Below are 25,995 nucleotides of genomic sequence, written 5' to 3'. Positions count from 1 at the left end.
CAGTAGTGCTATTACCAGGATGTTGTGTGCAAAACCATGGAAGACTAGTTTGAGAAGGGTTCAGTGCCTTGACTTGCATGTCTGTGTGTGTGTGTACACACATCTGTATATGTAATACATACCTACATGTATGTAAAAGTAAAATTTGAACACTCCTCTTTTGGCTTTACTTAAGTGATTGAAAATGCTTAGCATTGGAGACTGTGAGATGAAAGCAAGCATGGAATTGACACATGACTTCACTTCCAACTCATTGTTTCATTTCTGTGAATATTTCATAAGTGGACTGCAATAATAGAATCAGTATCAGTGGATCTTAAGGAAGGGGTTTTAGACTTAATGGAAAGACAAAATTACACATATTAATCTAATGGGAAAATGTTTGGCTTTCCAAATTGATGGATACATTTTTTAGAAAACATTTGAAACCTATGTCAACAATGTAAGATAACTTATATTACAGGAGAAACGAAAAGCTGAAGAAGCACTAAATGAGTTGAAGCGCCAATATGATACTGAAGTTGGGGATCTCCAGGTGACAATAAAAAAACTTAGAAAGGTAAGTAACTTGTACTCATGGCTAGAATTTTTAAAGTGTTGTAAGAGATGCTGACTTTATGAAATGCCTTCTCCAAGATGGTTAATCATGATGTAGTTTTTTTAATTTAATGTGTATAGGTAAATCACAACTTCAAATCATTTTTTGGGTTGTGTTGTGGTTCTGTGCTGTTATATACATTTTGTGTAATTTAGTGAAATACTTAGGATAGAGACCAAATTGCCAAATTCCATTGCTGAATAATTTTCTAGGTCTATGAAGATATTAACACTGCAGTTACCTGTCTTGTTTTTGATACATTAGAAACAGGCTAATACATTACCACTAAGTACTTCTAATTAATAGACTTAGATGAAATTGTCAATCCCAATATACTAATTCACTATGGTACTACACTGCTAGTGTAGTAATAACTAGTGGTTTTGTCATCTAGTACATTTCTTTCAAATGTTAAAAATCTTAAAAATCTTAAAAAATCTTATAGAAGACTACAAAATTTTGGAATAATTCTTGGAATAATTCTCCCTACTCATGCAGCTGGCAATACTATGGGTTTTAAAAACTTCAATAGCTGTAACACACAGTTGGGGTTATTTAACATAATCTCCGTTACATTTTACATATTTTGAATGAGAACAATTAAGAATGTACGTTAATTGAGTGTTTTTTTTTTTTTAAACCATCCTAGCTGGAGGAGCAATCCAGAAGCATAAATCACAGGGAAGATGTGGTTGAACTGAAAAAAAGAATACATGATATGTTGCTGGTAAGAAGTGATTATCATTAGGATATTAATTTATTCTCAATTTTTGCTTTTTGCAATAATTGTTTTTTTTCTTCCCGCATTTAATGCTATTTAATAGAATAATTTAAATTAAATAAATAATTTAATGATTAAGCTAAGAGATAAACTTTTAAAGTTGTTGATATGTTTATAGATATCTTTAAATTGCAAAAAAAATTAACAGTTCTAGATTAATGCATGCACATTCTAGGTATTACATTTAGAAATGGCTTGAAATAACATAGTCCCATTTATGTGTGACTGTGAAATCCAAAAATCAAAATTCATTGTGGTTCTTGCTTGTTACTTTACAGATTTCTCTGATGTTTTAAAGTGCTCCTCTTCTCTTTCTTCCTCTCTGTTGAGATTTCCTCATGTTTCATTTTTATTTGATTTTGATGGCTTTTATTTAAGCATTACAATATTTCAGCATTTTATGGAGATGATTGTGACAGCTATTATCTCACATCTTCATTTTTTTACAGGAAAATCAGAAACTTAAGAAAGATCTCCTAGAAGCACAGACAAATATCGCTTTCCTACAAAGTGAATTAGATAGCTTGAAAAGCGAGTATGCAGATCAGACTTTAAACACGGAGAGGTAAGATTTTTCTACTTCATTCTTTTCACCAGGAAAAAAAATCTTTTATCTGATACAGTTACTAAGTAAAGTTGGTAACTTATTTTCTAAATTTGCCATTGGCAAAGTTGGCACCATGACTGTTACTCACTTTGCTTATCAGGTCTCAGAGAGCAAGTTCTGAACATGATGCAAACTTTGATAATTGTTCAAGGAAGCCCATTGATTTTATCGGGACTTCAGTTAGGAGTAAAAGTTTTTTCCTCCATGACTTGCATTCTGATGAATATCTCTATGAATATTAGGGAAAATAGTTTTGGGAGCCTCCCACATTTATCTCAACTGTTTTTTCCAACAGCTGCTTCTAGATTTTCAGGGTAATCCAGAGTCTTTATAACAGTGTCATTACATTATTACCCCCATAAAACACAGAAAGTATTTCAGTGAGTCAGCTCATATGATTTCATTGATTTTTTATTTATTTTTTTTTTACTTTTCATTCACAGTCTTTGTTGAGATTTACTTTCATAGATCAATTAAATTATCAGGTTACTTGTTTTGTGTAAAACTGCTTTTAACATAATTCAGCAATGGTGTAAACATAGCGAAATTGAATTCAGAATTATCTTTTAGAATTATCTTCCCTCCACCCCCATATTTATTACCTTTATAAATGTTACCTGTTGAGTGTAGCCCTCCACCAAGAGCAATATAAAAATAAAAAGGGTATTCTGTAAAGAATAATTTCTTTTTTTTTTTCTTTTTTCTTTTTTTTTCAGAGACCTAGAAATAATCCGCGAGTATACTGAAGACAGGGATAATCTGGAAAGACAAATTGAAATGCTTCAGTAAGTCCTCAGTAATTCAGATTTTATTAACAAGCTTTGTCGCAACATAGTCATAGATAAGCATTTTTGTAGTTCTGAAATAGACTAGTATGAGATTTGAGAAAAATAGCAAGTAAAAGTACTAAAATGGACTCTATGCTCATTTAAGGTAGTCTGCTGATCTTTATTATTGCTTAAGTTTGTGTTCCTGTGTTCTCAAGTCAGATAATTATGACAAGATACTGCTATGGCATCTGAGTTTTGTGTTTCTCCTTGACGTTTTTGTTTGAGCTCCTCATTCCTCAAACAAAAAAAAGGCCTATCAGATCCCACTTCTTGTATACTCACTTTGAGAAGGCTGAATCCATTTGGAATGGCATTAGTTGCATTCCTGATTCTTATTTTTAGCTTAAAGTAGTTGTGCACCAGACAACTTCAATACAATCAAGTTTTTGGTAGCCTACCCATGTTCTGTTTATGTCTTCTAAAACCACCTCTGTTTTTTTTTTCATGCTGCTTGTTTGGAGAGTCATCCTGTGCCATTTGCTTTTAGACTGAGCTCTCCACTGACTCAGGCAGCCAGGAGCCAGGTATTGAACATTTATCCAGCACAGGTGGCAGCTTCTTGAATTTAGTATTTGGTTGTGTGTCACAGTGGAACCACTAATATTTATTTATTTATTTTTTTTCTTTTTATCCTTTTTTTTTTTTTTAGCCTTGCTGACTTTTATTTTTTTCTGATAAACTGAATGAGATTTGAATCGATCCATACTATTCTAAATATCATTACTTTGGCTCCCTTTTCATTGACTTTTCTTCTCCAGTAACTCCCAGTCTGTAAAGTAGTAAGTGTATGCAGTACTATACGAGGCACACAGAGAGTTTTGCTTTCAAGGAGGATAATAATGAATAGTTTGTTATATCTTTAGTTCATTCTTAATCACATTCTTTCTTTCAAGCAGCTGAATACGTCTGTGTTTAAAGTAGTCTCAGCAACACTTAAAGGATAGTTATGTTTTATTTCAGGAATGTCTGTACCAGTTTACTCCCACATCATTTTTTTTTGTGTGTGTCTTTCAACCCCTCAGATCATAACATGGAAGTAAAGCAGAGTTTCCCAGACTGCCAGTGGAGGCTGAACTTTACAGTGCTTTTTAATTATCAACAATTATTTGTTTGAGTATCTGACATCACAATTCTGGTCCCACATTACTCCTTGCTGTTCACCTAAAGAAAAAGGAAACTTTTTTTTTTTTTTAAATGTGTATTTTTTCAAATTTTCTTTGCTATAAGTTATATATATATTTATTTTTCTTTGCTATAAGTTATATATATATATTGTTCTTTGCTATACTTCTGCAAGTTAAACTATATTTCCTTGTCAGATCAGCTAACAGAAAACTACATGACAGCAATGATGGTTTAAGAAGTGCACTTGAAAACAGTTTCAGCAAGTTCAACAGGTCATTGGTACGTAATTATAAGTTTGTAAGGTTATACTTTAAGATAGAAGAAATAAGAAATAGCACACCAAATGCAAAATTGTTTGTCCTTCAGTGGGTAGCCAGAAAACTGGTATTTTTTGAGTGGTCTCACTCCGGGGTTATACTCATGTAGTTGGATTTCAGTAGACTTTGATGTGAAATAACGGAGCTTTTGCTAAAGCACAACCATTTTCTATGTGCTTTAGAAATTAGTGATTTTTTTAATGTGTTTTGGCCAAAAATATCTGATGAGGTGAATAAGTCAATAATTTCTCTTGAACTGAAGGAAATGTGTTTGAATTGTATATATTGGAGTACTCTACCACTGAAAACACACTTCAGAAAACTTCCTTCTTTGTCTTAACCTAATTTGAACTTCTGTTCAGGCAAGTCACTAACGGGGACTGCTGATAGTATGCCCTCGCTCAGGGCTATTGGAGCTGTACAGGGATCTTTTGTAACAGGTGTGACACAGCATCCTTCAAACCAGAGAATGGAAGGACTGAAAATTACAAAAAAACTACTCTATATTGCTATTCTGTGGTATGGGGAAACCTGCTAATCTCCAAAACTAGTAATTGGGCAAGCTCTTGCATCACCAAGAAAGCAAGTAACTGTTTTAAAAGAACGAAGCCAGAATAATGGGCCCACAGAGGGAATACTGGCCAGGAAGGGAAAAACTGAACGGGCATTCAATTTGCTGCCATGCCCTAAAACACATCAAGGGAAGGAAACTACATCTCATCTGGTGACATTTTCCTTCTTATTGTAGTAGTCAATGTGATATTTTCAATACTGAGATCTCAAACGTCATATTTTCAAAATATTGAGATCTCAAAATCTCATAGGTGTAGTTAATGAAATAATCCTCTCGGAAATTCCATTGTCTTGTGATTGAGTGTGGTTAGCAGGTCCAGTATTAAGGCAACAGTGGAGCCTAAATAGTAGATATAGTGGACCTTTAGGCATCCAATCATATTTAAAGGGTGCTGTTTATTTAAAAATAAGTGGTTGGATATACATGAAAATATAGAGTACTAATTTTGATGATTTGCGCTTTTATCATGATGAATTATCATGTGTTCATCAAATTTATGCACTTGTTGTGTATCTGTCTCAGCGGTTAGCAAACACCTCACCAGGAAGTACCATTTCTAGAAGCAGTCCCAAATGTAGCGGTGGACAGTCTCCTTTAAACCCACGATATGACAGGTAAGCCACGTTTGCTTTTACTATGTTTAAAAAGGCTGGACATCACAAATGTCTTAGCAAATCAAATATTGTCAAGTAAGAGAGAAAATAATTCTTCCTCATTCAAAATAAATATGTGGTCATAGCATAAGATCCAAAGTACAGTGAAATCAAGAGGAATATTTTCAGTGTTTTCAGGAAGCTCAGGAAAGCTCTGTTCAGTGGTAATTGTAAATTACAGAAAGTTCAGACAGCCTTTTGTTTAATCTTAGACTATTTTGTTCCTGGTTTTACTCTTAATCTCTCATCCTTGTCTGCAAAAAAACCCATAAAAATCTACTGAGGACCTCTATTACCTGGCCTTCTCGGTACTTAGTACATAAAATGGTTTTGGCCATATCTTTACCCTTTTTTTTTTTTTTTTTTTTTTTTTTTTCCCTCTGATAATTATTACAAAAGTATATAGGCCTAATTCTTCAGGAGAATAAAAATCCTCATCTCCCACTGACATGCAAGAATAGTGAATGCACTTGGATATTAACAGGATAAAAGCCACAGAGAACAGGAAGTTATCTAAACACAAGTATCTTATTTAGTCAGAGCTTTATTGGTTTTGTACCTAATGAATGCAAGTCATTGATCAGAACTTCTTTTGATCATTGCAGAGACTCTCATTGACATCACTGGGCACTGGGAACAAGTTTGAGTTCTATAGATCATTTAGATCAATATTAGATATCTATTGATATTAGATCAATAGATAGATCTATTTTATGAAACTTTTTGTCTTGTTTTGTTTTGAAATAGCTGGAATTGCCATGAAAAATGTGTGTCCTTACTCGAATAATAGATTATTTTGTCTTACTGTTCTTTTGGTGTTACTTCAAACCCTACATAGATCTCTGTTAGAGTTCTTAGTAGCCTGTGTTTTATATTTTGCCAGTGGGATGAAAGTCTTTGGTAGTGATTGTGTTGTCTTCTGCTTCATACTAATAATATCCACATTCATTCAGTACTGTTGCTCTGCTGTTTCCATGTGTTTGCAGGCTATAAATTTTTGTTCATCACAGAATGATTCCTTCTGCTGAATGCAGATAATACCAATTTCCCTCTGCTGGGAATTTTGTGAGAGCCAGCTGTTAGTAAGTTGCATATTAGATTGAGTGATCTTCTGAGGTTAGGGAAGAAATAACTAAAATATCTCTGGATGTTAGTGATGTCCTTCTCTGAGAATATTTATTAATAACTGCTACTTGGTGCCATCCTTCCATTTTCGTAAAAGTGAGAAATGCAAGCTACTTTAGAAGAAAGTTTATGTGGCAGGAATAAAATTTACTCTTATTATGTATGATTTAATAGTATGAAGGAAGATATAAATGTCCCCAAACCTCTTCATATCCAGTACTTTGTCTCCTGACATCAGGTCAGCATTAAGAGATACTGATTTGCATTCTAAAATGTTCTAAGCCATTTATGCTAGTAAGTGCATTTTTTCCTTTTTAGCTGTATAATATGTCTTGGTCTAACTCACTTGAAGCACATATGAAATTCCCAGCATTGAATCCATGCTTCAGTGAAGCTGAAAATTGACTAATAAAGACCTTTATTTCGGTGGATGTCTGACAAGCTTAACTTTGTTACTGCATGCACCATTTTTGTATGTCAGTAATTTGCTATAGGCTAGCAGGTATGTGAATACAAATTGCAAGGATGCTGTGATATTCCATAGTAAAGATAATGCTTTTTCATGTGGTTATTCAATAGTCTGCAAAGATGGAAATTAAACAGTTCTGCATGTTGTGTGTGACAATGATGACTCTAACACCCCTGTATTTGGGTACATGCATTTGGTTCAGTAACAGCTTCACAATTCCATGATTCTCCCCATTGTGTTCTTCTGTGGTGTGCCATTGTATTGGGAGGTCTCAGCCCCTTTGGCAGAATACCAACTTTACAAGGATTGACGCTTACGCTGTCTGTTGTTGACATTGTCTGTTGTGCTTCACATGCATTCCCATAGCACAGAACCAAACTGTTTCTGTCTTCCTCACTGTGACTTGGAGATCTATTCTACCTCACTTTAATTTGTGCCTGTCCCTATCTTCATGCAGAGCAGGATAATGATTGTAGCCTCAATAAACTTTTTTAAAAGTTTGATTCTTTTAAGATTTGTTCTATTCATCTTTATTTTCTGTAGCTTCTTTTGCACAAATAAAAAGTAAATCCTTTTTGTTCTCTAAGCCATACTGTCATTACTGCATCCATTTAAGTATTTTTCTATGCTATAGCATCCAGAATGAAAATAAAAAAGATGGCCTTTGAAGGAAGGGAGAGAGGAAAGAAAGGGCTTTCATGTAAAGAAAGTTTTGCATGGTCTGCCAAATTGTAACAAAACAGTGTCTTCTTCTTCTACCATCTCTGAGCTTTTGAACTCAGTTGTCCTCTCTTCTGAATTTGTAGTTAGTAATTACTGGCCCATGTATCTCTGTGAGCAAAAGCCTGGATGTATTCGTATAAATAAGATACAGTATACCATGACTATTTTTTGTGTTTTGTTATTGTTTGCTCATATCAAGGCCAAAGTTAGCTAAACCATCAGCAATGTACAGTCATTTTTTGCCTTTGAAGTCTTCATATTATGTCAATTTTCAGATTTTTTAAAGCAAATATTTTTTTCTGCATATAAATAAACTGGGGTTCTTACTGACACTTGGGCAGTAGGTATATGATCTGAGATTCCTGAGAAATGTGATTTTAGAAAAAATATTTAGAAAGCCAAAGTAGGGCAGTGACATATGTCTTAAACTTTATAGATAGTATTTCAAAGAACTGAACATTCTGGAATGGTTCAGATTTTGCTGGAACAAAACAACTGTGAAATAAAATTTGTTTGCTCTGTTGTCTTTCTTTTTCAATACTTGTGTTTTAGATCATCTCATTCTTCATGTGTGGATGAAGATTATGATTCTTTAGCCCTCTGTGACCCCATGCAAAGGATAAACTGTGAAGTTGACAGCCTACCTGAAAGCTGTTTTGATAGTGGTTTGTCTACTCTGAGAGATTCAAATGAATATGATTCAGAAGTGGAATACAGGCAACAAAGAATTTTTCAAAGGTCGCAATGTATGCAGGAAGGCTTTGGTGGTGATGCTTCTGATACAGATGTAAGTGCCAGACTTAGTGCCTCTCTAAGAAAGACCTTTGGTTTGAGAAAAAATCGTCTTCCTGTTGTTAAAATGAAATGGATATTTGCCCATTGATGAAACTTAAGTATGTGGCTTACATGTATTTAGGTAGTATTAGTGACAGTTTTTTGCAGCATTCTTAAACAGTTTTCTGTTTTAAGAGAAAATGAATGTTTTGACTTTTTCTAGTAGACTTTTGTAGCAATAAATCATTTTTGAGTTACAGAATCACAGAATCACAGTTGTCTAAGTTGGAAGGGATCTCAAGATCATCGAGTCCAATCTCTTTAGTGGAGGACTAAAAAGTCCTCCACTAAACCATATCGCTAAGTTCAACATCTAAACGTCTTTTAAAGACCTCCAGGGATGGTGACTCCACCACTTCCCTGGGCAGCCCATTCCAGTGCCTAACAACCCCTTCAGTAAAGAAGTTCTTTCTAATATCCAACCTAAAACACCCCTGGCACAACTTTAGCCCATTCCCACTCGTCCTGTCACCAGGCACGTGGGAGAATAGACCAATCCCCACCTCACTAAAGCCTCCTTTAAGGTACTTGTAGAGAGTGATAAGGTCGCCCCTGAGCCTCCTTTTCTCCAGGCTGAACAAGCCCAGCTCTCTCAGCCGCTCTTCATAAGCCTTGTTCTCCAGGCCCCTCACCAGCTTCATTGCCTTCCCTGAACTCGCTCGAGCACCTACCTCTATGTCCTTCTTGTAGTGAGGGGCCCAAAACTGAACACAGTACTCAAGGTGTGGCCTCATCAGACCTGAGTAGAGGGCGATAATCACTTCCCTAGCCCTGCTGGCCACACTGCTTCTTATACAAGCCAGGATGCCGTTGGCCTTCTTGGCCACCTGAGCACACTGCAGGCTTCTATTCAGCCAACTATCAACCAATACTCCCAGGTCCTTCTCTGCCTGGCAGCTTTCTAAGCACTCATCTCCCAGCCTGTAGCTCTGCTTGGGGTTATTGCACCCCAGTTGCAGGACCGGGCACTTGGCCTTGTTGAACTTCATACGGTTGGCCTCAGCCCATTGGTCCAGCCTGTCCAGATCCTCCTGCAGAGCCTTCCTACCCTTGAGCAGATTGACACACGCACATCTAACTTGGTGTCATCTGCAAATTAAATTTAATATTTTTGAAGATTGTTGAACAACCTGGAGAAAGGAGATCTTTTTTTTAAGTATTTAAGAGCAGATACTGTAGAAAGTTTCAGCTCACTTTCTCTTGTGCTATAGCAGTGAATGAAAAAATCACATATACGAGAGCTTGAGTATTAACAGCATAGAGTAATGTCATGTAGAGAAACTCTTTTCTTTTCTTTTTTTTTTGTAAAATAAGCTTTGAAATAAAGTATTTGCTAATTGCAATTATTTTTGAAGTTGAAATTTTCCATAGGGAGATTAATTTGCTTTACCTGGAACTTGTCTTGAAAGCGTATGTCCCAAATAGCCAACATTCAAGGATGGAATGTTGGCTCTAGTAATCAGCAAATGAAGTTGCTCTAGTGTATGGAACTACTACAGAAAGTTCTTACAAGATTTCTTCAGAATTTGCTAGTGTTCTCAAGATGGAAAAATTAACACATCAGAGAATACTGAAATGTACTCGAATAGAGTTTTCTTTATTGAACCTGCCATAGAAGTGGCTGTTAGCATTATTTATCCTCCTAGGAGAGTGTATGACTTAACACAGCTGCTTAAACTCTGAGAAATACAATCAAAATAAGAACAGAATTTCAGCTAGAATTACAAAGTTTTGTTTGATCCTTTATTTAAAACAAACAAACAAACAAAAAGATTTCAATCAGTCTTAGCAGTGTCATTCCAAAAAAGAGCATACTTTGTGCACTGAAAGTGACACATAGGCTTATACTTTCAGGTTCCAGAGATCAGGGATGAAGAAACATACACTCCTGATAATGGCAGTGCAATATTAGATTGGAAGCCCTCAAGACCAGTAAGTCGAAGCAGCTCAGTTGCTTCAACAAGGAAACACATATCTGCTCTGACTCCTCAGGTAACCAGTTCTGTAGGGGGAAAAAAAAGTGTTTGATATAGAAAACTGTATTTTAAATATTTTTATATTTGAATCAAGTGGATCCTTTGTATTTTCAGTCATGTGCAACTGAATGTACTCCAAAATACCCGAGTTCAGAGAAGGCTTACAAGATTGTTCTTGCTGGAGATGCAGCAGTGGGAAAATCCAGTTTCCTTATGAGACTTTGCAAGAATGAATTTAGAGGCAATACCAGTGCAACCCTAGGTACAGTTGTTCACTTAAAATTCTAAAATGAATATCACTGCTGTTATGTAAAAGTAGTGGGTGAAAAGATTGCTAGGGTTTCCTGAACACCCACTTGCACTTTCTTAGGCTGTGAGATTTAGTTGAGCACTAAAGCTTAGTAGTATAACTGGTATAACTGAGTGGATAATAGGGCAGTGCTCTGATCTACTTCCTCTTTGTAAAGCACAAAGCCTGTTCCTGAGCAACAGAAAGTACCAAAAAAGGCAGTTTCAGAGTAATGAACTTAGAACGCATTTACAGTCTTTTTCACTTTTTTCATGGCTGTCTGGTTTCCTCCACTCTTTCATCTTTCCTTAATCTTTCATACTCCTTTTATTTCTTTAGTACTATTCTTTATCTCCATTTCTCAAAGTGTCATTGAAGCTGGAGAGATTTCTGACTGGCTTGTTGTGTGTATTATTATAGATGTCAGATAAGAAACTTGTCTCCAAAGACTGAATGTTTGCCTTCCAATCAAACCACAGTTATCTATTTGTTTCGTTGTCTCTGTCTGAGAATTTTTGTCTAATTTGAATTTTTTCTTTTATGGGGGATTTGAAACAAAGTCTGTATTATAAAAAAAAGTAAGAAATCTATAAAAGTATTTTGCAAAATGGAGTGTAGAGGGATCTTCCTGTTTGTTGATCATAATGCAAGATTTGAATCAGTGCACCTGGGAAAATGTGTGGGAAAAATATGCCTTTAAATGTTTTTTCTAAATACAAATGAAATATGCATTGCCATATTCATGGGATTTTTTGCAGCTCAGGATGATGTGAATAATTGAAAACAGATAATCTGTTACAAGAGATACAGTTTGAAATATTTGCCACATAATATAACAGTTAACATCCCATTTTTTGTGGGTTTTTAAAGGTTTTTGATTAGACTACATGTATAATTCTTTTCAGGGGTGGATTTTCAAATGAAAAGACTAATTGTTGATGGAGAACCTACAGTGCTACAGCTGTGGGACACGGCTGGGCAGGAGAGGTTAGTGAAACTTAACACGCAACTTAAGTAATTTCAATGCTTTTTTTTTTTTTTTTGCTTTTTTTTTTTTCCTAAATTACATAGTACCTTTTTCATCTAGGAAAAAAAAAAAAAAAAACACAAATAAATATTACATGGATCAATAGTGAATAAGTCATTATGACCATATGTAGATGTCTGTAGACAGATGTGATGTTGCACTCCTGAGACTGCGACAGGTGGAATGTTTATTTGTTAGCTTTGGTGATGCCCAAGATAGCCTTTTCTCTCTGCAGAGAGAGCTAGCTGAGGTTCAACACAGTATTAATTAATTACATCCATATGTCCCTCTCTTGCAATACAAAAAGATGGAATAGATATACATTGTTTCTTCCATTTTTACTCTTTTGTCTTTGTCATTACAGATCTGTATTTCTGAACAAGTTTATTCTTGAGATATTCTTTACTTACACTTTCCTTGAAATTCCTGACCCCGATTTGCATTGTAGTTAGTGTATGAAAAATCTCTCTTCTCTCCAAAGATTTCAAAAAACATGTGGCAGAATTGTACAAAGTACTGAGTGTGCAAGCAATGTTCTTCAGATTTCTGTGACAGAATTTGACAGAATCCTTTCTTACAGAGTCATTACTTCATTGGCATCTTATAGCTCATTATGGGTTTAATCTAACACCTTAGAAGTCAGTTTTATCTGTTCCCTGGCAAAGATGTGTATTGAGCTGTATGTGTTTACTTTTGCTAAAAGAGTGTTTATGTCACATAGGTAGTCAGAAGCCAAGTCATTCTCCTCCCATGTAATAAGTTTGTGAAGAATATTTTAATATATGTATAAATATCTGTTTGCAGTATGGCTGTTAAGTAGACTGTGTTATGATGTCTGTAGATGACTAAACTGATGGATTCATTCCTGCTATAAGGTTATTGGCTTCATATTTTTTCAAACATATCAGAGTAACCCAGTCAAGTTATGAACTTATATGTAAGCAAAAAAGTCATGCCAGATAATAAAAAATACAGTGAGATATTTGTAATAGATACACTATACATGGTTTTCATACAAAAGATTCTTTATAAGATTAGGATAGAATCCTATGGATTTTTAAGTTCATGTAGAGCTGCATAAGTAGTTTTCCAGAACTAGTTATGAAAAAAGCTAGAGAAAACACATTTTATAATGTGGAGAGAATCTCCATACTCAGTAGTGTAATACTGTAATGCTGTGTCGTTAAATCTTAATTTTTTTTTTTTGAAAATGTGACCTTACAGAAGTTTTTTCTTTCTTACTTTCTTTTTTTTTTAAAAAAAAAAAAGATTCCGAAGTATTGCTAAATCATACTTCAGAAGAGCAGATGGTGTCTTACTGTTATATGATGTAACATGTGAAAAAAGCTTTCTTAATGTGCGAGAGTGGGTGGATATGATTGAGGTAAGGACCTTAATATGCAACTTACAGACTATGTTTTATTGCATTTATTCTCATTTGAAAGCTTATTTTTTTACTTTAGAATTCCAGAGTCCATTTAGATTGACTTGGCTTGATTTATGAAACTTCAGTAAGGATGGAATTAGCCAAACTGCAATCTCTTGTAAAAGTTCAAGGGAAACTGAAATTCTAAGGGTATTAAAGTGTATTCTGACATAATCAGTGTTAAAACTGATACATCATTAAAATTAAAGAGTATCATGTAATCACACTCTTCCCATTCACTTTCTTTTGAAATGGACACAAGAGCCCATACCAGATTGTGCCTGAGGTATTCCGTGGAACCTCTGCATTTTAAAACAGCATATTAAATACTCCAAATTAGCTATAGTCCAAGTGGATTTTTTTAGTATTTCTTTCTGTTTCTGTACTTCTTGTTTATTTTAATACAAATTTGTATTTGATGAAAAAGATTTTGCTGTTGTAAGAGACTTGGTTAATTGGAGAGAAAGTGTCAGCAAAATATTTAATTTGTCTTCTTAAAGCAAATTATATTTTTTTATCATTGTGTAACGGTTGATCACTCTTCCCATAGTATTTTTGTCATAAGGCTTTTAGATATAATAACTGTTTCCATTACTCTAATTTAACACATGAAACTCCGTGCTGTGTAACAGGGCTTATAGATGCACATCTTTGCAGGCTGATACTTAAACTGACTGCTTCAAGTATAGATTGTCACAAAAAGTTCTCAGCATGACTTAGACAATTTGTTGTTTTTTTTGTGAAATTGCACAAGAATTTTTGTGGGGAAAGAAGGGAGTATGATACAATGATGCTAGTTACCTGTTTGCATTCTCAGTGTTCTAGCAATAAAGAAGTAAAATCATTTTTACAGGATGCAACTCATGAGAATATTCCAATTATGATGGTAGGAAATAAAGCAGATCTCCGTCAAGCAGTTACAGAACAAGGGCAAAAATGTGTGCCTATAAACTATGGAGAAAAGCTGGCTATGGTAAGATCTATGTCTACCTTTTAAGTATAAAATGGTTTTAATAACTTAATAATCCAAAAACTCTGTGAAAATCTTGTAAACAAAAGTAATTTTCTGGTCATTTATTCAAATCTAGTCATTAGGATTCATGGATAATTTTAATGAAAGCTGTCCTATTTTGATAGTGTTTGCTGGGCTAAGTTTGCACTGAGATGAACTTCATTATATGCTGGGATATTCTCGGTCTTTATAGTCAGAAGTGAGTGGATACTAGAGTACTAAGATAGATGCTAGGATACTAGCGGATACTAGGATACTGAGCTTTTCTGCTTCCAGAGAGAAGTTGCCAATGCAATTTTGCCAATGAAATGAAGCACACTAGTGAGCAGTTGAGAATCTTAGCCTGGCTCAGAATTGTAGAATATCCTGAGCTGGAAGGAGCCCACAAGGATCATTGAATTCAACTCTTGGCTCCACACAGGACCACCAAGAATCAGAGCATATGTCTGAGTGTCATCCAAATGCTTCTTGAACTACATCAGGCTCAGTGCCATGACTGCTTCCTTAGGGAGCCTGTCTCAGTGCCTAACCACCCTCTTGGTGAAAAACCTTTTCCTGATGTCCAACCTGAACCTCCCGTGATGCAGTTTCATTCCATTCCCTTGGGTCCTGTCACTGGTTGTCAGAGAGAAAAGATCAGTGCCTGCCCCCCAATCCTTTTGATGAAGCTGCAGGCCGCCATGAGGCCACCCCTCAGCCTCTTCTCTAGGCTAAACAAACCAAGTGACTTCAGCTGCTCCTCATATATGTACATCTTTCCCTCTATACCCTTCACCATCTTTGCAGTCCTTGCTTGGATCCTGTCTGATAGTTTTATGTCCTTCTTAAATTGTGGTGCCCAAAACTGCACATAGTAATTGAGCTGCAGAGTAGAGCAGGACAATGCTTTCCCTTGACTGGCTAGCAAGGCTATGCTTGAGGCACCCCAGGATATGTTTGGCCCTTTTGACTGTCAGGGTACACTGTTGACTCATATTCAACTTGATGTCGACCAGAACCCCCATATCTCTTTCTGTGCTTTACCCTCAGTCCATATAAATATCCAAGATTGCCCCATACCTGTGATTGTATGATTCTATATCAGGTGCAGAATCTGATGATGCCTTTGTTAGATTTTATACAGTTGGTGATTTTCCAACCCTCTAGTCTGTCAAGATAGAATCATAGAATCATTTAGGTTTGAAAAGATCTCTAAGGTCATCAAGTCCAATTGTTAACCTAGCACTGCCAAGTCCCTAATCCATGTCCCTAAGCACCACATCTACAAGCCTTTTAAATATCTCTAGGGAGAGTGACTCAACTACTTCCCTGGGCAGCCTGTTCTAATGCTTCACAGCCCCTTCAGTGAATAAATGTTTTGTAATATCCAAACTAAACCACCCTTGGTGCAACTCAAGGCCATTTCATCTTGTGCTATTGCTTGTTGCTTGAAAGAAAAGATCGACCACCACCCCGCTACAGCCTCCTTTGAGGTAGTTGTAGAGAGTGATGAACTCTCCACTAAGCCATTTTTCTCTATGCTAAATAACCCAAGTTCCCTCAGTCTCTCCTCATACGACTTGTTCTCTATATGCTTCACCAGCTTCATTGCCCTTCTTTGGATGTGCTTCAGCACCTTGAAGTCCTTCTTGTACAATGGGACCAACAAAGAACCCAGTTCTTGAGATGTGGCCTCACTAGAGCCAAATACAGGGAGACAATCACTTCCCTAGTCCTGCTTGCCACACTATTTTTGACATAAACCTTCTTGGCCACCTGAGCACACTGCTAGCTCATATTCAGCTGATAATTGACTAATACCCCAAGGTCACTTTTTGATGAAAATCTTTTCAGCCACTCTTCCCCCAGCCTGTAGTGTTACATGGAGCTGTTGTGCACCAAGTTCAGGATCTGGCACTTAGTCTTGTTGAAGCTTATGCTGCTGTCCTCATCTCATCGATCCAGCCTATACAGAACCCTCTGTAGAACCTTTCTACCCTCAAACAGATCAACACTCCTGTCCAATGTGGTGTCATCTGCAAACTTACTGAGGGTGCACTCAATGTCCTTGTCCAGGTAATTGATAAAGATGTTAGAGATCTTTCTGCAAGGCCTCTCTGCCCTTGAGGGATTCAACAGTTCCTCCTAATTTAGTGTCATCTGTGAATTAATGTTATATGCATTTGAATCCCATGTCCAGATCATTTATAAAAACATAGAAGAGGACTCACTTCAAAAGGGAACCCTGGGGAACCCCCCTAGTTACTGGCCTCCAGCCTGATGTAAGCACACTTACTATAATCCTTTGAGCCCAACTCATCAGCCATTTCATTATGTATTTATCTAGGCATATGCTGGACATTTTGTCCAACTGTTAGAGATAGACTGAGAATCACTATGAAAAGCTTTGCTGAAATCCAAAAAGTTTACCTATACTGGCTTCCTTGGTCAGTTAGGTGGGTAACCTTGTCATAAAAGGAAAGTTCATTTAACAGGATTTTCCTCTTGTGAACCTGTGTTGACTATGACCAATGCCTGCAATGTCTTTCAAGTGTTTGTCACTAACTTGCAGAATAGTCTTCTCCATAATTTTACCATGCACTGAAGTGAGACTGACAATTAGGCCTGTTACCAGGATCTTCTTTCTTGTACTTCTTGAAAACCGGGACATTTGCCAGCTTTCAGGTGACTGGTACCTCTCTGGATTCCCAAGACAGTTAAAAGATAATTGTGAGAGGTCTTGTGATGACATAAATGAGCTCTTTGAGTATCCTAAGATGAATTCTACAGGGCCCCACTTGGGCGAGATGATCTCCAAAGGCTCCTTCCAAACTGAGCCAGGCTGTGATAAACAGATATATGTATCCATATATGGATATATGTATCCAGCAGGAGTAGCAAACATACACAAGTTCAGATTGGCTGGGAGTTTGTCATTCCCCCAGTCATGGTCCTACAGCTCAGGGCTCCAGGGATTCCACCACTCATCACTGGTGTTGAAGACAGACGAAGAAGGCACTAATTTTTTATGCTTTATATATATCCCAATTGTTAGGTTTCCACCTCATCAAGTAACAGACTAAGGTTGTCTCTTGTTCTCCTTTTGCTGTTAACATACTAAAAACCTTTTTTTTATTGCATTTGTTCAACTTTCAAATGGAATATTTTCACTTTTGAGGGACTGTTTTGCATTCCTACCATGTCTACAGATAGAAAAATGGAACACTGGAAATAGCATGGACAAGTTTTGTGCATATTTTTATATGTTCGATAAAGGATGAGCATATCCCATGTTTTGCAGAAAAAAAAAGAAAAAAAAAGTAGAGTCTGTAGTGTCTTGGGTTGCTGTATAATTGTGCAATTGATTGATTTGTACATGGGCAGGTAGCATGTCTGTTACTTATGGCATGATATTTCTGGTTAATTTGTAGGTTAAACTAAAATACCAGATGCTGTAGGTTATATAGTTTAGTAGCTAACAGACTGTTTCAGTAACCTGACCTAGCAAGTTTTCCTATTTTGCAGTTTTGTGGACAAGATGATTGAGTTCAGACATTGAGCTTACAATGTATTTTTAACTTAATTTGTGAATTCGTTATATACCAAATATAAAAAGTTACAATTAAAAGGCAATTTTTTTTTTTTTGGAGTACTGAAGTGAAATCCTGTTGATTTAAATATATGTGTCCCAATTCATTGAGTTACTAAGGAATTATTTTTAATTGAATATAGATATACAGATGAGAACCATTTTGGTTGAGTTGGCTTAACATTTTATTTTTCACTCACAGACTTATAATGCACTATTCTGTGAAACAAGTGCTAAAGATGGATCTAATATTGTAGAAGCAGTTCTTCATCTTGCTCGGTAAGTAGATGTATTTCTAATTTGAAATAAACATATAATCATAGAAACATAGAATGGTTTGAGTTTACAGGGACCTTACAGATCACGCAGTTCCAACCCCCTGCCATAGGCAGGGACACCTCCCACCAGATCAGGTTGCCCAAAGCCCCATAGAGCCTGACCTTGAACACCTCCAGGGATGGGGCATCCACAGCTTCTCTGGGCAGCCTGTGCCACTGCCTCACCACCCTCTGTTCTGTAAAGAATGTTTTACTAATCTCTAATCTAAATCTACCCTCTTTTATTTTAAAGCCATTACCCCTTGTCCTATCACTCCATTCCCTGACAAAGAGTCCCCTCTCCCGCTTCCCTGTAGGCCCCCTTCAGGTACTGAAAGGCTGCAATGAGATGTCCCCAGAGTCTTTTCTTCTTCAGGCTGAACGACCACAACTACCTCAGCCTGTCTTTGTAGAAGTGCTCCAGCCCCTTTAATCTTTGTTAATCTCCAATGGCCCTCCTCTGGAGTTGCTCTAACAGGTCCATGTCCTTCTTGTGCAGGGGCCCCAGAGCTGAATGCAGAGCTGAAGTGCTCCAGGTGGGGTCTCACAAGAGCAGAGCAGAGGGGGACAATCACCTCACTCGCCCTGCTGGCCATGCTTCTTTTGTTGCAGCCCAGGATGTGGCTGACTTTCTGGGCTGAATATGCATATTTGAATATGTTTTATATATGAATGTACATACAAAGTATATACGTATGTACACATGTACAGATTTAAAATTGTGCCAATGTAAAATCCAACCAATGATATTATAAAAGGAATACCACATTAAATCTATCAATAATGTAAGGTGGGTTTTATTCTCAGTTTAATCAAGTAACAATTTTGCTGCAAATGTTACATGGCTGTCTTAATTATTAATATTTAAATTAGAGCTTAGTTATGGACCCCACAATTTTAAAACCTGGTTGGTGAACGAATCGTATTTTTAGTGGTATGTGGATTTACTTTCTTAATTCTTTCATATGCATAAATTAATTCAACTTGCATATAATTATGCATATAATTAATAATTAATTCTTCCATATATGTTAATATATATTCAGCTTTATTACTGACCATTCTAATCCCACATATTTTCCTTGATGTCTCTAAATTATTTAAAAGACAGAAACTGTGCTTTATATCTATTTAGCAATGTGCTATTTCTGTGATAAAGAGTGAGCCAAATGTTACACTTTTGCTACCTTTCCAAGCTGGCCTGTGTTACAGTATTATTTTGAAGGGCTGGTAGTATATAAGAGATCCTCAGGCTCGGATTTTTCAGCTTAATATGGGGAACTCAAGGTCAGAATTACAGACCAAATTAATATTTATTATTTTTTTTTTAGCAGTTCAATTCAATAATCAAACTTTTTGTCATTTGGTATATATTTTTTAATTCAGTTATAGTGTTATTAAATAGTGTTATTAATTAATAACACTATTAATTAATGGGGCTTAAATACAAAATACTGGCTTCCTGGAGAGCATCATTGCTTCTTCACACTGGACTTTCAAGAGCACTTGTATTTCCAGGAAAATGAGTCCATCACAGTTGCAGCAAGAACACAGGCATTTATTTGTCTGTTATTGTCAGCAGCTGATTTGTTAAATGACTTATTTCCAGGAACCTGGCCATGAATGCAGCAGTGGATTATAAATCAGAGAACATACATAGCATAGTTCCATAACATTAATCACAGTTGGAAAATGATCTCTAATGTTTAACCATGATAAATTTGTTTAACTGTTTCAAAGATAAAAATGTTTTGGCAGTTGGAGCCTTTATTTATAGAATCTCAAAAAAAAATAAATATATATATATTTCTTCATTAGGTTCATTGAATCTTATATGCTTTAGATACTACCCAGAGCCTTGATCTGGAATGGTTGGCTGCAGTTTCTCCAGTTTGTAACCCTTATTCTTTGAGAAAAGCATTTCATTTTGAAATGTAAATTTCTAAATGAACATTTCATTAGAGCAGATACCATACAGAGAAAGAAGTGTTACTTCTTTGCAGGGTTCCTTTCTGCCACTGTTTTATTGAATAATAGTGTTCTGAGTGGACTTCATATTCTACTGGTACAAGGAGGATTTAAATTATATATGTATATGTGTAATACACACATATGTTAGCAAGAAATTCTAGAACTTGCTTTTGACTATTCTAGGATGCCCTATGACAGTGGCTGTGTGAGAATACAGTATCAATAGTCATTATTACATACACAATTTTAAAGTTTTTGTTTATAGCAAAACATCCAAAAATATATGTTTTTCCTCTGAGGATAAATACATACCTGAAATTGCAGTTATTTAGTTTTATACTTTCAGCTGTGAACATAGTCTGTTTCTATGGTAATGTACTGAAGTAAAAAAAAAAATGAAAGAAAAATGAGCAAAATAAAAGGGCAGGGGAAAAAAAGAATGCTTGTGTGTTCTTACATATCAGAAATTGTATTTCTGACATTAGCAGTGATTTGTATAGAAATATTGATTCAATCCCCCAAATTGAAACTTAAGGGACATGTTGATTCTGTACACTAACAATTGTATTAGTGTTTTAATGGGAGTTAACTAAGTCATGGTGACCTGTGTAAGAGATGCCTGCTGAAACAAAATAGTGAACATGAATGCGTGTAGAAATATATTCACTGGCTGTATTTTTATTGTGTTTGTTTTTTTTTTTTCCTTCACAGTGAAGTGAGAAAACGAAGTGATAATCAAGATGATACGAGGTCAATAACCAGCCTGGCTGGGATGCCTGTCAAAAAATCAGCACTCACAAAAAACTGTTGCAACGTTTAAGTGATAAACTCTTGACTTAACTCAGATACATACATGTATATACCTATTAAAAAAAAAAATTAATGAAGGATTTCAATTATGTATTCTTTTTACTGTGGATTTATACATTTGTGTTTTTTTGTACATTGAAGTTGTACATCATGGAAAAAGTCCAGACTCTGCTTTCTGCTAATTCATTTTTATACATTTGCTTTGTCCTGTAGGCTCTGATTTCACCTTTCTTAAGTATTGTAATTCAATGAAGTGAGCTCTGAATCAATACTGCAGCAGTCAGTGCATGAAATATTGTAATATATTTTATCTTGTTTACCTGCTTGTTTCATTATGGGCTCAATATTTCTTACATACAGAATATGATAAGATAATGTAATATCACTTTCAAAAGAAAAAAATTGCAACTTTAATTAATCTTTTTTTCTTGTGCCCATGTACCTAGTTTTTTGAAGGCCTCAAGTTACACCTTCATGAAACACTTCCCAAGAAAACCCCAAGCCATTAAGATGTTTCCTAGTTACAAGTTCAGGGCATGAAGTAGAATGGTCTCTTGGGAGAAGACAGAAGTGGGTGTATGGGGTACTGGTTTAATTTTCACAAAAGTTGGCGAGATAATTTGGGGACTTAAGGTATGATTCAGAACTGAGAAGCAGACTTTGCACAGGCCATTACAGTTCCAAATCCCAGGTAGATCTATAATACCTGTGATATGTAGGGTTACTGGGATTAATTAATAATCCAGTACCTGCCTGTTTAGACTAGATCATTAATAGTGTTACAGAGAGATAGAGATTGTAATTTTTGCTTGTTTTCAAATGTTTCCCATTTAGACATTAATTGAGGTTTGTAATAGGACAGAGGAGTCTGTTTTGGATATTCTTCAGACATTTTTGAAGTTTTAGGCATGCAGGTGGAAGAATTGCTGCACATGTACAAGCATCTGTGTGAGCTATTCACTGAAAGTCTCTGGAATGAATAGCAACCTCTTGTCTTAATGAGAATACCGTAGCCTGAATATAAGAAAATTCTGAGATACCAGTGGGTGATAGTTTGAGGTGTCAGGATCTTTAAAAGCTGAGTTGTTACTGCTTACAGTAGTTCCCAACAGTCATATAGTGTAGTAGAAATTGAAGGTATTTCTGTTGTCAACAATCATGGTACAATTCTCAGCTTTCAGTAATTTTGATGGGAGTAGGTTAGGACCCCTTAAGAGCAAGTGAACTGTTTCAATGTTTTCTGTTTATATATAGAAAATATCTCCAGGCTGAAACCTGCCTCAATAAATCAACCTTGAGTAAAGTTTTATGGACTTAGTGGAAACCCATATGACCAACAGCTGCTACTGTGTTTTATCAGTGCTATATTTGAACACTGTATAGCCTGAGCTATGTTATCAGTAGTATAAAATGTGGAGTTCTTAGAAATAGGAAGGTTCATCATTGTTAAAAAAAAAAATACTGTTTTAAAGGAGTGGGAACAGTGTTTTTAAGTATCCTTTTGAGCCTCTTGACCCAGAGCGGCTAATCGGTAGTTATATGAAAGCTTGTTCTTAACATGACAAAGAAATCTAATGCCAGAAGAAATAAGACATTTTTATTTCACTTTATTGTACTTCAGCCATAAAAGAAAAGACATGTTTAATGTCCTCTTTGAAATACTGAGGGAAAGCTATTTGGAGTTTCTCTGAGTAGAAAACCATGCCTAGCTGAGCTAACTGATGAGGGCATCTTTCGTTATCTTTGTGTCTAAAACTTCTGTCCAAAGGAATAAGGTGGAAGGAGAGTCAATGTGGGTTGTACTTGCATGTAGTTCTGCAGTAGAGAAGAGAGGTGGAGATGATCTGTGCATGATTTCTGAAGTGAGCTTATGCTCACAACATGGTGGAGTTTGCATTTTCTCAAGAAGAAAAGGTCATGATTGTAAGCTTGTTACTGGCATTCCAAAATACTGCTTCTTCAGTGTTACTATCTTCATTTAACTCGCAGAACTGAGACGGAGCTTGGTGTTCTATGGTCTATTGGGTGAATCACAGTGTTTGACCAAGTCTGTGGTCTTGGCCTGCTATAAATAAGGTGAAATACATTTGTGTAAACCTTCTTGACAAGCCCGCATCAGCAAAACATTTTGCTTGGGTACAGAAAATTACATAAATTTGTTTGCAAGAAAGATTTCAGGATGTGTTTTTTCCCAACCTCCCAAGCACTTAAGCAGAGATGGACTATTGCCAGTTGTAGATTAGGTTAGCTGTGTTTTTTACCATCTGCTGCTACCAAGAACAGTTTGGCTGTGGCCTTTGTAACTCTCCTTTCAGTAGGTGATTAAATCATTTAATTTTAGTAGCTGTAGTCTATTAGATTACCCTCTATCTTCTCCTCATAAGTATGGTAACAATGTGGAGTACCCCTTTCAAAAGTGGCTTCCAGATCCTTAGTTTGCCACGTGTGTGCATGTGCAGTAATTCATTTCACATCTGAGGTGCTTTTCTTACAGAGTGCTATGTGAATATCTATTCCTGTAGAGAAAAGCCTGGCTGAAGGACATGAATTCAGGGACCTATTTTTTCTTTTCCTATGCCAGATTGGGCCCTGGGCATTTTGGGTACCTTTTTTCATTTATTTTAATGAGCAAAATCTCTCCAGTGATATTTGACTAAACTATGCAAACCAAATCACTTTTTTTAAGCTATGTAATTTTTATGTGTGTCAAGTAAAGCAACAGTGTTTTTTTTTGTTTTTTTTTTTAAGTAAGATTCAGGGTTGGAAACTGTTAACAAAGTTTTACCTTGGACTAGTTTTATGATCAATGTATGAATTACTAGAAAAAGTGCTACTGAATGGGGATATAACTATAGCTCTGTTGGAATTGGTTTTAGAAATCAGCTCCACAAAGTCTAAATATTCACATAACACCAGGTAGAATTTGTGTTAAAGCAAGAGAAATTTGAAAAAAAATATTTAAGTATGGAAACAAAACCATGTGTTTGTAAATGGAAATAATGAATATTTGAGGCTTTCCATTGTTTTGCGTTGAAAAGTTACCTTGCCTTCTACCTGAATTGTAAAGTGAAAAACCTCAGCTTTATGCTCTGACATGGTTGCACTATTGTACTTTAAATGTTTTTATGGTTTTGTTTAGTGTGTAAGAGCTATTCATTAAATCATACAAAGCTATTTTTTTAGTTAGTGGATGTGTTCCCTTAATACATATATTTATTCAAAAAGGAAAGACATTTTTATGTTTCTCCTCGTGATCTGTAAATATATTATTTTTATTCAGTTGACATGGAAGTATTATTTTGTCCTGTATTGTTTTTGACCCTAATTGTGGCATAATGCACGTATCTGAGGCAATAATTTTTCTTAGACACCCTGAAAATGTTCTGATAAATCACTATTCTTCTAACCATTTTGTGCCTGTTCAGCATACATTAGTGGCTTAATAAGACATGCTGAAGATTTGGTTAATTGTTCTTAGAAATGCAGTTGTGGCCTAACATGGATTACATGTTTTTCAATGTAGCTATTTTTGTTGTACAGAGTACAGAATCCTCTATTATTTTAGGAAAAATAAATTGCAGTTTTACATCTGTATGCCTGCTAAAATGTATTTCAAGGAAAATATCTATAGCCCACTGCTTCAAGGAGCGTCATGTAGATGTGTACGCATGCAGATACCCAGTTAAGCTAACAGCTTCTGTGCCAGTGCAGGCAATCTGTTAATTTGTATGAATGTTTTCTATTTTACACAACCTACTGTTGTTCAACAATGTTATGTAATATTTTAGAGAAACAAATTTCAGTAAAAGATCCCTGATCCATAAACAGAAGTGAGATAATTATTCATATCATCAAGACACTTTAGGAAGAAACTTACTACCAAAACGTTTCTGACTGTAATAAATAATTAAAAAATAGATCCAATAACTCATCTGTATTTCAAATGCCTTTTCCCACTGCCTGTGCCAGCTTTGATATAGCATGTGATGCTATCCCTCTGACCCTGTACAGGCTACTTATGGACTGGAGAAAGTTTTTACAGCACTAGAGATTCTAGTATTTCTCTCCCATTGCATTACTGTCAGTAATAGTAATCCTAATCCTTATGGATGTCTGCAGGACTGGTAGCATCATTATTCATTATCATTATTATTATTTATTTTTTTTTCCACATACCTTGTTTTGTAAGAAAACCCTCCTTAGGTTTAAATAGAATTTGTCCCAGATGTGTGGAATGTAGGTACAAATGCATTACATAGTTTGTAAAATGAAGTCTTTTTCCTGTAATTTCTGCCCTTTGAGTTATAGCTATTGATAGTTGAGTTTATGTGAAATTAGTCACTAGTGTGGCTGAGTAACCAATAAACCCAAGCTGTGGAAGTTTCCCAATAAATATAAAGTATTTAAAATAACAATGTATTTTCATACTAGTATGAGGAAGAAACTCATTGCCAATGGCATGTATCAAATTTTGATAAAGCTCTAAATTGTGAAAACTTCTGAAACTTTAATTTTTACCGTTTATGATTAGAACTGTGGTGTTCATGAAGTTTGTTCCTCCTCCAAATGAGTGATCACTGCATCCACTGTCATTTTGTACATGCATATGCTTAAAAAGAACTACACTTTCCCTATATTGAAAATTACTGTACAATAAAATATGTTTCAATAACTACTTTTCTGAACTGTATTTTCTTTTTGCCACTGCTTATGGGCTGCAGTCTGACATAGCATCTATGACTTGTCAGCTTTCTGTGGTTAAGATTCACCAATTTCTGCAGCCAAGAGCATGTAAGAGCGATACCAAGTCGTGGATACTTAGCCTCAATAAGTAGTCATCAGCTTGCATCTCTGTTGAGAGATGTCCATAACTGAGCACAAACAAGGCTTGCAATTACATAGCTGTATCTTTAGAGGGATATTTTAACCACTTAGTCTCCATATCACTAGTATGTGATATTAC

General features: G+C 35.7%; 1 protein-coding gene across 2 annotated transcripts in view; it reads left to right on the top strand.

Moving 5' to 3' along the window:
• The window catches only part of RASEF (RAS and EF-hand domain containing), a 39,810-nt gene extending 14,137 nt beyond the window's left edge, over positions 1-25,673 (top strand). For both annotated transcript variants that reach the window (XM_082783081.1, XM_082783082.1), the window contains 14 exons: positions 464-559; positions 1,248-1,325; positions 1,829-1,944; positions 2,703-2,771; positions 4,136-4,220; positions 5,355-5,446; positions 8,355-8,589; positions 10,491-10,628; positions 10,727-10,874; positions 11,807-11,888; positions 13,198-13,312; positions 14,208-14,327; positions 18,137-18,213; positions 20,934-25,673. In XM_082783081.1, coding sequence (XP_082639207.1) covers positions 464-559; positions 1,248-1,325; positions 1,829-1,944; positions 2,703-2,771; positions 4,136-4,220; positions 5,355-5,446; positions 8,355-8,589; positions 10,491-10,628; positions 10,727-10,874; positions 11,807-11,888; positions 13,198-13,312; positions 14,208-14,327; positions 18,137-18,213; positions 20,934-21,042 — 1,560 coding nt within the window. In that variant the 3' untranslated portion in view covers positions 21,043-25,673. The remainder of the gene's footprint in view (positions 1-463; positions 560-1,247; positions 1,326-1,828; positions 1,945-2,702; positions 2,772-4,135; positions 4,221-5,354; positions 5,447-8,354; positions 8,590-10,490; positions 10,629-10,726; positions 10,875-11,806; positions 11,889-13,197; positions 13,313-14,207; positions 14,328-18,136; positions 18,214-20,933) is intronic.
• Positions 25,674-25,995: the final 322 nt, after the last annotated feature.

The sequence above is a fragment of the Aythya marila genome, assembly GCF_965140915.1.
Source record: "Aythya marila genome assembly, chromosome: Z".
In the NCBI taxonomy this organism is placed as follows: domain Eukaryota; kingdom Metazoa; phylum Chordata; class Aves; order Anseriformes; family Anatidae; genus Aythya; species Aythya marila.
Note: the sequence above shows the minus strand (reverse complement) of the source record. Positions and strands in the feature narration are given on the sequence as shown.